Raw genomic sequence first — 11,655 nt, forward strand, 5'->3', positions numbered from 1 at the left:
CTAAACAAGGAGGGAGCTCACTTGAATTTAGAAAGATTTTACAGTAGATTGCATTTTTGTTTTCTCAGCCATGACCGACAAAATGACCACTTCACTGCTTCCTCTGGTCTGAGCTGATGCACAGAGACGGAAATAGATGCAACGATAAACTATTTTCTCTGAGGTTTAAGTGTTTTAAAAGGGTGGGGGTGGACATGAGTCACGAACGAACCAGACCTCGCTTGAAAATGAAACTCTGTGCTTTCCCAGAAGGAGGTATATTATTTATTATTTGGTATTTACACTTGAGTTTACATCAAAACATTTGGAGATTATTTCTGACTGAACAATCTGTCTGAGAGCTGGAAGACCACACGTACTTTGGCAAATGGTAAAGTATGACTTCTTTTAATCAAACAAACAGAAAAATTAAAGGAAGCTGAATGAATTTTCTGTCTTATGAGTTATCGCTGAAACATTTTGGACAGATCATTAAAAGGGATGTCATAATCGAAGCACTGTAACGTATCACTCTTTGATTTTTTTCTCTGTTTACGCTCAGATTCTTGAAGGATCGAGCTTGTTTTAAAGAATCAGATGTGAGACACAGGACAGACGGTGTAAGATTTTAAAATCCTGAGGAAAGAGGACACACGTTCTCCAGTATTTGGAGAGTAAAAAAGTCTGCTCAATGAAAGTCTCTGCTGCTGTTTCTCCTGAAATATCTTCTCTTCTTTCTGCGCTCTTTATCGATCAGGTCTCTGGAGGCAGAAGACTTTTGCCTGGTTGTCTCCTGAAGCGGTGACTGCGACAGACGCTTCTCTGAAAGAGATCAAGAGAGAAATCAATATAATTTAGTGGTATTTTGGTCACAATAATGGACCAATACCTCAATTTAAGGACAGACGGAGCTTTGTAGCAAAGTCTGACCTGTTGATGGTGAAGTCGAGGATCTCTGCAGTGTGACCGCGGTACTCGGACACCATGTTGCCAGATCGAGCGTCCCATAAGCGCAGCGCTCCGTCTAAGCAGCAAGTGGACACCACAGAAGAAGATTCCTCCCACTGCAGGTGAACGATGCCAGCCTGGAGGGACGCGGAGAAGGTTTTTAGGTGTCAACAGCAGCTGCAAAAAGCTGACATTTCAAACGCGAGAGGTGATAATATGTGCAGGAATTGAGACAAAAACACAAACTCTTGTGCTTTACCTCATGTTGGCACCTGTGCCTCAGGACCTGTGTGGAGAGGTCGTATATGGCCAGAGTCCCCTCCAGGTACGCTACAGCGATGAGAGGCAGGCTGGAGAGGGACAAGACGGATGAAACATGCAAAAAAATGTCGCAGATGCCCGGCACGCGTATTTGCAGAGTCACGGGTTCATTTTCCGTAATAGGTGACTCCAAAATAAACTGCAACTCCAGCTTGAATTACAGCCAAGGACTCAGCTGTCGGGGGAAACACGTTTTATAACCACTGCATGGACTTTTGTATCATTCAAACCGTTATAAAAAGGCATTACAGATGCTCGATTCACACACCTGCCTGTCAGCACTTAAGTGAAAGAAGTTCCTGATTCAGATGAGACAAAGGCAGGGGACTAGATCAGCAGTTTAATCAACCTGATTTGAAGCTTGATGCTCAAAGTCACGGTCACAAAATGCATATTATGTACGATGCATAAATTAGCAGCAAATCCTGAACTTTGAGAATTTGTAACCACTAAGCTGCAAATGTTTCTACTTGTTTTGTTTTGTTGGATTTAAAATGATTACATAATGTAACCTGGATTGACCTGGTAACAATAATATGGACTCTTATCTGCAGTTTTAAAGTCAATTTCCTGTCCAAATAGCGACACGTGAGGTCTAATTACTTTACGTAGCAGGTGACTTTCTCATGTTTACAATCCTTTACAACTCACACGTTGCAGAATCCCACAGATTCAACAGAGTTGGACTCTTCTTCGTCTTTCGATCCTTTGGCTTTGCCTCCCTCTGCAGAGAACGATCCCACCACCTTCACACACACAGTGCGTTTTTGAGGAAATGCATTTCATTAAAAAAAACAAAAACGGATAATAATATTTTGCACCATCTGCAGATTGTTCCTGTGTTTAGCTGTCAGACTACTGAACCAAGCAGAACAACATGAGGCCGTATCAGTGACGACAGGCTCTGACACCCACCTTGCCTGTGACGGTATTAATGAGTTTGGCACAACCGTCCACTGAACCCGTCAGCACCAGAGAGCCGTCCTTGTTGCAGGTCAGGCAGGTCAGCGCCCCCTGGTGTCCGTCCTGACCTGTTGAATGAGACAAAACTTTAACGTAACAGTGATGTGTATTTTGTCACTCACACTTCATTCTTAATGAGCAAACACAACATAAGCTCTGATACAGTCTGTAGCTTAAATGTAAAGTAATTATTTTGCTCCAAGATCTGTGAATCCAGACGAGTCATCAGTTACAGCTCAGGTGGGACTGTGTCTGTGTGCCTCAGTAGCTGTACAGCCTTCACACCACCAGTCGGCGGCAGCAGCTAGTGATTTAAAAGACCAACCTGAAGACATATTCAGCACTCTTGGCTGAAAATGACCATTTGGAAAGTGAGTGCAGGATTCAGTATTTTTTAAAAGACTTATGGGAAAAATTCTGAGGAAAAAATAGGTGTTTGGAGCAAAGCTCCCAGCAAGATGAAGCTGCAAGACTCACCTTTAATGACGTGGATAGCGTTTCCCTGCTTCAAATCCCACACACGTACCGTTCCATCCTCATAACCCACCACAGCCCGCTTACCTGTAAAAAAAAAATAATAATAATTCCAGAAAAATAGGCTAATTTTTTACTTTTGAGGTTTTAATATTTGAAATTAAGTTCTGTTTTAGCAGGTGTTTTGATGTTTTTGTTTTCTATTACCGCTTTCATATTTTCTTTTATTACTTCTTTTATTTTCTGTTTTATAGCATTTATTTTAACTTAATTGTCACTGCATATTTGAACTGTGCTTGTTTTCGTATCATCGTTTTCGTACTTCTTTTTATGCACTTCAATATATTTTGCATTTTTATCTGTTTTTAATGGAAGAGTTTGTTCTTTTATTGGCACTCAGTTGGCCATATATAAGATTTGTGTTTGTTTACATCCTGCATGTTTCTGCTTTACTTAAATTTAACCTGCTTTATATGAGCTTATTTCTCTATCCACATTTTAGTGATTTACATGTAATATATTTTGCACTTTCACTTCTATCTGCGTTGAATTTTTGTTCTGTAAATCCTTTAATCTAGAAGATTCTTGGTGCTTAAGCTTGAAAAGTGCTATATAAATAAAATTATATAAATCTACTTTAGCTAGATGAGGTACACCTGAAAAAAAAAAAAGTTGTATTGTATCACTATCAATTTCATAAAAAAAAGTCCAGAGGGATTGTGGGATACAGTGAGGTGAAATTCAAACTCCCTGGTGTAATTGATGAAGATGCTCAAGGTTTCTTTGTTTGAAGAAAAAAAAATTAGCTATATTAAGAATTTATTGCTTGCTTTTGTGCACGTTGTCCTGCGTTTTTTGTATGTATTGTGTATATAATCATGTGTTAGTTTTAAAACCTGTAAATCATCCTGTAGCTCCATTTTTTTTCTTTCTGTGAGTGAGCTTGTGTCTTGTTTTGCCATCTCTCACCGTCAGGCAGGACTTTGCCGCTGGTGGCCTGGCACGCAGAGCTCTGGAAGGTTTTACAGTCTCCTGAGGGGATCTTCCACATCCACACGTTGCCGTCGTCTGTTCCTGCCAGCAGCACCGGAGCGCAGGGATGCCACTCCAACCACTGAGGAGGAAGCAGGGCAGACGACCGCAAATTAACAGATACTTTACACACATTATTTCCCTCTAATTTCCACTGCACATTTCTACTAAAAGCAAACGAGCAGATCTTATTATAATCACGTGCCTTGCTAGAGGGCAGCTCAGCAGTCGTGGTCGAGAAAGTCTGATCGTTCGCTTCCTCCATAAGACCACAAATTCTCAGCCTTAGCGGTCATCCTCCCTAATTTCCTCATAAATTCCTTCAGGCCCAATAAAAAAAACTTCACACAAGTGCTAACAGATGCACAAACTAAAGAGACACACAAACACACACTCGGGCTGATGCAGCATTTTTGGATACACTCTCTCTCTGCTGAAGCTCTTACCTCCAGATCTCCCACTTCGAAGGACCAGATCTCCTCTTTGGTTCCCACTTTCCAGACTTTAATCAGGCCGCTCATGTCGCCCGAAGCCACCATGGAGGAGTCGTGGCTGAACACGGCGCACGTCACAGAGTCTTTGTGACCTGCGGAGACAAAGAGGAGCAAATGCTTTTGTAGATTCTGTAGAGTTTTGTGATTTATTTCAGAATAAAATATTTCTTCAATCCAACTGAAATGATTATGATTAGAAACTCCAACTTAACCAATTACATGGATGCTACATAAACTGATCAGTTTATCAGTTTAGATGCCCTTAAGTGTCAGTTCAAACTGGCTGTGAAACATCTAATCAGCCAGAAATATAAAAGAAGAAGTGGTCAGAGTTTGCCAACCACCAGTAACTTTCAAGGTGGACCCACATCAAATCCTGGGAACAATATTAGCGTCTTTAAATCTTTTAAGTTTCTGTCATGTTCCTGTTCCTCACAGAACCTTGTTTATTCCACATTATTTACCCCCATGTGGGGCTGACATGCACAGAAAGAATATATTTATTCCAACCTGAGAGAAACAATAAAAGTACAAAGGTTTCTATTACATTCAGTTTTCTATTAAAGATAAACCCTTGCATTTGCATCTAATTCAGATGCAAACCTTTCGTTGTTTGCACAAACAAGGAAAACTGAATGTTTGGAGATCGGTGAGGCAAGTCTTCTCAGTCACAGTCAGAAACTCTCTGTTGCCACTATTAAACTCTGTCATTTCAAATATGTAGTCTATCACACGACAAAACTGGATTCAACAACCTGTAGCTACCTTTATTTAGTCAGTTTAGTTGCATCAAGATGTAATTCAGGTGATCACACAGAGCTGGAGGACAGAGGGAAGTTGTTTAAACTGCTGAAACTCAGCAAAGTAAACTCCTAACCAGATACTGTATATATTTTTTATAATATTTTTCCATATTTTAGTGTCAGTTTTCTATTAATACATTTTGACTTACAATACTTGCTTATTTATTTCTTTATATTTTCCTCTTCCTATATTTATTGTTACCAAAACATAAAGTCTTATAATTTCATTCTCAGTGTGGCTTTCTGTCACGTCTACAGTTTTCATCTTCTGGCAAAATAAAGTGACCATAAGTGTAACCCAGCCCTCAGTCTGCATTTAACACTCACCTGTGCACTCCAACAGCACTTCTCCATCGCTCACCCTCCAAACATAGGCCTTGTCATCCTCTCCTCCTGTCACTGCCATGCTGTTTGTCGCAGGATCCAGACTCACACAAAACACTGAGCCTGGACAGAGGAGGGGGAAACAATTCAACAGTTCAACAGACTGAATCTCCGCGAGGACAAAGCACAAGTAAACACAAGGCAAGGCACTGGGTTACCAGTGTGTTTGGAGAAGGTGAGCTCGCTGTCATCTTGCTCAGCCTCAGCCTCCATCTCGTCCTCTGTCTCCCAGCCTTCATCATCTGCGTTTGCAGCGTCTTCAAAGTCAACGTCCCCCAGGTCATCAGCCAAGTCATCTGACAGCGGCAGAAAAAAGAAAGACAACGAAGATGGAAGGTGAGTACTCAATTGAATTCATGTCTAATTCCAGCTATCAAAAACAAATACATGTCCTGATACTGGCTGTCACAGGTATGGTTGGGTGTAAAAGTGACCATAAACATTTTTCTACCCACCTGGACCAGGTTCCGCCTCGTTCAGGTCGATGACTTCAATAATTTCCTCATCTCCATGGAGTTCAATCGCATTTTCCTCCGTGTTATCCATGCTGTTAGCAGGCTAAAAGCTAGTAAAACAACAGAAAAGTAACCGCGCTCGCAAAGCTAGTAGCTAACTTTGGTTTAGCCGACCTCGCTTTGAGTCCTAACGTGGTTAAAAGTTACACTTTCGCTCACAAACGTCTCGTTTAGTGTTCTGTGAATTTAGATAAACAGTATTTAAATGTCAAACTATCTGCCTGCCCATGTTTTCCTCACGTTGCGACGACTGGAGAGACGGACGCAAAATGATGACGTAGGTCACAGCGTCAGCGTCGTTTACCTCAGTGTCCACTAGATGGCGGCGTTTTACAATAGTGAATACATGAAAATACTGCTAAAAAGTACAGAGTGTGTGTGTTTCAATAGCTGGAGCTAATTTATAAATATGTTTTGACCCCTTACTATGTTATTTATCATCTTACACATTGTTATTAACACTAACAGGATATAACAGGATGTTATAACAAGATATGTCAAATCATAGGCCTAATACGAGTCCAAACCTGCTAATACTATGACACTACAGGTTGTTTTGTATTAGCTTTCACAAGGAGAGAAATAGATTTGTTAAGCTATGGTATAAGTCCAAATAAATTATACAAAACGTTATACAATACTAACAATATCAGAGTAAGTTACCAGAGTATGCTTAATTGCTCATTTTGTATATTTGTTTGTATATCTACTTATAATTTTTTTCTTTAATGTGTTGTACAGTATTTGCCCCTGTTGATTTCAAGTGTCACTGTCCACATACATCCTCACAGCATCATTGTGGGATAAAGAAAAGTCCTTCCACAGCTATTAGTGATAATAATAGTCAATTCCATCATCGCCATTACGAGCATTACACGGGTGATGCGTTTTCTTTTCATGCAGTTTCTATTTTTGTGCTATTTTTAGCCCAGGAAGCAAAAATCCTTGCATGTGCAAAATTTTCTGGTCAGTCACTCAGTCTTAGAATATCGCTGCCACTTGTTCCTCATTGTGTTTTGGTAATAACGTGTCCCTTTTCTGCCTGATCACCATACTCTCCTTTCGCTTACAATGTAATTATGTTGCATAAATCACATCTCTTTTATTAACTCTCAGCGGCCTTCACTGTAGTAAACTGAGAGTTCAGACACTTATGAATAATCATCATTCTGTCACATAACTGCAATTACACGCCTGTTATTAACACGGCAGAGGTTAAGTAATGCATTGTGGGATTTTTAAGTTAAAAGAGTGTTATTGAGGCGTTCCACTCTCATTCCATTGCAGGAATTCTTGAAGCCACTATAGTGCATAAAAGTGTCTGATTCCTAAGTGAATGAGGACTCAGACACACAAATTTAGTGGCAGAAAGTTGATAAAATTGGCTATAATGCATTTTTTTATTTTGTATGTGTGTTTATAATTACGATAAAGGCAGCTCTGTGTCTGGCACATGAGTCCAAGACAAATTTCCCTATATTTCTTCTGTCATACCCCCCCTTCAGAAGCTGAAAAAAGTCCATGCTCCCCCAAATCTGACCCCACTTGGACACTCAGATGAAACTGCTGGGTGGATGAAAGCAGGATTTTTGAAAAGTGAGGGTGACACGTCCTCCCCATCACCTCTGTCAAATCAAACCAAGGGCCGGTTTTCAATTTCCACCACCTCAGCTCCACACTCCTGTAGTGTCCTCAAGCAAATATCCCGTCCAGAATGAATCCCTGCCAGCTCCAGGTTCGCTGAGCTTGACCTCTGACCTCCCTGTGCAGGAGGGAATGAGATGATAAAGTTTCTATAAGCTCACATTTACAGATATTTGTGAGGCTGCAGTAAAACCACAGGAATAACATTAGAAGCGGAGTCGTTCTCCATTTAAAAGGAGCCCTCCTCTCTCCCTTAATCTCTCCTTCAAAAGTTCCCCGGCCAGAGATATTTTATGAACACTTAACACAGTTTGTCTACTTCAGGTTTTGGGGGTTTTATGTCTCTTGCTATATGCTGCTGGCAGGGCTCAGGGACTGCATGCCCAAATAAGTTTTACTGGCTGCTCGGGCCCTCCATTTCAAGCCTTCCCCTGGAAAAATACAACCATCTCATGATGTGGTGAGATGTGGAAACATCGGGGTGTACGTTATTTAGACATTTTAAATCTGCAGTGAGTGAGAGATTTATAAACTCTCCGCTCGGTTATGAGTAACGCTGGAAGAGGCCGTTGAACTTCGACGCTGGAAAGTTAGATGACATTAGTTACAACGCTGGTTACAGACGCTTTATTTCATCAATCCGTTTCTGTCGTTTTTGTTTTTTTTTCTTCTGGCCATCGTGCCAGCAAAGGACTTCATTCAGCTCCTGTTCACATAACTTAAAAGCATCTAACATTGTTGGATTAATTTGGGAATATCCATCAAGCTTTTGGACATTTTTACTACAGCGGTGAGGGTTTATTTTGAAGGATGATACAAATATGAATCCAAGAGCTGATCTTTTTATTTCTAATTAAATTAGCTCATTTTCATACCATAACATGGTAAGTAATGCCGCTGTTTTCCAAGAAAAAGCCTTTGAAACAGCAATGAGACCATCATGAGACACTAAAACCCTGACTTAGGGAATTCTTTTCGGCTTAGTGGCTGCTCGAGGCGACGTGGTTCACAAATAAAATTCAAAAAATGTCCACAAAAATAAAAATAAAACTTCTCCGGTCACATCAAACATAACTGACCAAAGTCAGGCAGATACACAGGTGTAATCCTAGTCAGGAGCTCAGACTGTATATACAGTGTCTGGTCGGGAGTAACAGGAAATACCATATATGCAGCAGAGATCATGAGCTGGTATGACCTGAGAAAACATGTGATTCACCCCCCTGAGCAACCAGGACACCCAGTGAAACTGACATCATGAGCTAAAAAGAACTTATTTCACCCCTTTCAGTTATTTGATTTGTGTTCTCCTCTGTGATTATGATCTTTTTTGAGGATATGAACAGATTTTCAGGAACATAATGTTCACAGATTAGCAGGTTGTTATTATTTCACTGTGGAAATGACAAAAGTCCAAAAAGTGACAACAAATTTGCATAGCAGAACTTTGTTTTTCAGATTGAAATATTTCAACAATTTGGTAAAGACAGTCCTGACAGGATTTGACTTTTTTAGTGCTATATTTTTTATTATTTTTATATTTTTTGTAGTGCAATGTGCGCAAACCTGGCAACCAACTGAGGCACGACTGACCAGTAGAGGCTCACACACGAGGCCTGATCCCGGAGGGTGCTATTCCAAAAATAATAAAATTTGGATTCAAGAATTATGTCACAGATTATTATCCCGAACTTTTTTTTCCTAGGGACTCGCTTTTTAAAAATGATAAATCATTGTGATCCAATTTACAATAGGCCTTATCAGTAAATCTTGGGAAGAGATCATTTGGGCAGAAAATGAACATTCCTGATCATTTTTAGAGCCGTTTCAGCATCACCTTTTATTAACTTGACACCACATGAATGAGAATGTAATGCATTTAGACTGAGTTAACCATTAACCAGTTAACCGGTCTTTTTGTAACTTACTGGCTGATCAAACTTTAGCTAGACAGAAGTGTAAGAACGCAACAACACTTTTGGCTGATAATGAACAAAAATAAAACTCAATTTCTTATGACTTGACTTGTGACTTTCTTGACCTCAGCGATGACTCGACTCGACTTGTTTTGATTGTCGCCACAGTAACTTGAGACTTGCTTGAGGCTTGAAGGTGAAGACTTGAGACTCGCTTGTGACTTGCACATGTGTGACCCAGTCCCACCTCTGGTAAGTTGTGACCCCTTGAAGGAAGCCACTTCATTAACAAGCCTAAAACTAGCTGGCTACATCTATGAAATGCTACTTACAATAGTACATTTTGCTGAATATATTTCTGTTATTCTATTTCAGTAGGATTTTGCATTACGTTTACTGTTAATGGAGAATTTACAGTGTTGTTTTGGTCCGAAATAAGAAAATGATCTGAGTACTTCTTCCAGTCAAATTTTAGTCAAATTTACAATTCTGTTATCACAGACAGAGAGCTGATTTGCAAGTGTAAAAATGTGTTTGCAGGGCAGGAAATCATTTTAACCTTCATTTAAAGGGGATAGGAATGATGCCTTCAGGTGTAGCAGCAGACTGGAGGATTGTTCAGCACCAGTGGAGGTTTTCTTTCTCTGGGCGATTTCCGGTTTGGTTTTGTCTCAGTCTTTTGAATCTGCCTATTTTTACCCAGACGCTCTGGAACAGCACATTGGGTGGGCTTCTCTCTGCCGTCATCGGGACAGCAGAGACCAGGAGCGACCCGTCATAACAACATTTCTCGGTTTATCACTCCGGCAAGCTGGTTTATGTCTGAAAAGCAGGACACTCTGGGGTGCTGTTACTTTATAGGCACACACACATGGAAACACACACACTCTGCCTGCCTGACCACGACATGGAGGCATGTTCATCGACATTGTGTGTGTGTGTGTGTGTGTGCGCGTGCACGACATGCACCTTTGCACGCACACACACACACACGCACGCACACACAAACAGTATCATTAATAAGGCCTGGGAGCTGTTGCTGTGTGAGAGGTAATTACTCCATGCAGCTCAGCGAGGCTTTGATGGAAAGTTTTAGACTAACTGGCTCGACTGTAAGAAGCCTTGACTCTGCTTCTTTTTAACAAGAACTCTTTATGGCTCCTTTTTGCTCTCTTTTCTCTCTTAAATGCTCCGGTTTCATGGCATCCTGGAAAGATTTTATGTCTCTTTTTTAAATATAACCGAGCAAACATGTAAGAAAAGAGCTTAATTCGCATAATAACACTGATTAATGCTGGAGGCTGCTGCTGCACAATCCCATGCAGTGATACAGATGGGCACAAATACATCAAATTATTACAAATTACAAATACATGAAATGTAGAAACAAATAATTAAAGTACAGGTAATTTGACACTGAAAAGATCACATCTGCTAATTTTTCACAGATTCATTCAAAAATAGATTCTGGGTAATTTGAGCTGATTTCCCATCACCAGTGCTTTTTTTTCTCACTGCACCTTCAAACAGGGCGCCTGCAATTGCCATGGCGATGTGACTAGCCATGTGGATGGCTGGTCCTTTAAGGTCCAAATTTTTCTAAGGTCCAGTAGGGTCCGTTTTTTGTTGGTACTTTCTAACGGTCATGTATGTCGTTTTAGGAGTCATTGGCAATCAACTGTTCTGTCATTTAGGTATGAGGACGTGTTAGTTGCAAGCTAGAAAGTATATTTAACAGTTGTCGAACATGTGTTTGCTAATTGCTCTTCTCTTCTGTTGTATTTCAGTGTAATTTAGTAAGTGTGCCTACTTTTATCTTAGAGGAAATTTGCCCCAAACACCAAAGCAGCTTCTCTCTCTAAGCTACTTCCTATGAGGAGGACCATTTCTGTTCACAATGAACAAAATACTCAACAGGAAGTGTTGTGTGATTCGCTTAAATTTAGCCAAAGACTAGATCTGGGCATAAAAATGTGTTTTATTTAAGAATCAAGTAAATAAATGTAATTCAAATATTTTGTTACAACTGACTTTTTGACTTTTCTCTGCCCTGCAAAGTATGAATTGCAAAGTGCTCAAAAGTACATGTAATTAAGTGTGTATTTTAAATACATGTAATCAAAGTACTATCCATCTCTGTGCTGTCAAACGCTCTGTGAGATGTTTATAAGTGTTTTCTTTC

At 40.2% G+C, this 11,655-nt stretch overlaps 1 protein-coding gene across 1 annotated transcript; it reads right to left on the reverse strand.

Annotated features, from left to right (window-relative positions):
• Positions 1–463: 463 nt before the first annotated feature.
• On the reverse strand, positions 464–6,184 carry aamp (angio-associated, migratory cell protein). Its single transcript, XM_084713961.1, has 11 exons — positions 5,854–6,184; positions 5,557–5,694; positions 5,342–5,461; positions 4,164–4,303; positions 3,655–3,799; positions 2,689–2,772; positions 2,164–2,279; positions 1,900–1,994; positions 1,187–1,277; positions 910–1,064; positions 464–801 (listed from the first exon to the last, which is right to left on the reverse strand). Exons 1-11 carry the CDS (start codon positions 5,942–5,944, stop codon positions 726–728), a joined length of 1,251 nt encoding a protein of 416 aa, XP_084570087.1. The 5' UTR covers positions 5,945–6,184; the 3' UTR covers positions 464–725.
• Between the last annotated feature and the right edge of the window lie 5,471 nt (positions 6,185–11,655).

Source organism: Lutjanus erythropterus, chromosome 24 (genome assembly GCF_056507025.1).
Source record: "Lutjanus erythropterus isolate fLutEry1 chromosome 24, fLutEry1.hap2, whole genome shotgun sequence".
Classification (NCBI taxonomy): domain Eukaryota; kingdom Metazoa; phylum Chordata; class Actinopteri; order Lutjaniformes; family Lutjanidae; genus Lutjanus; species Lutjanus erythropterus.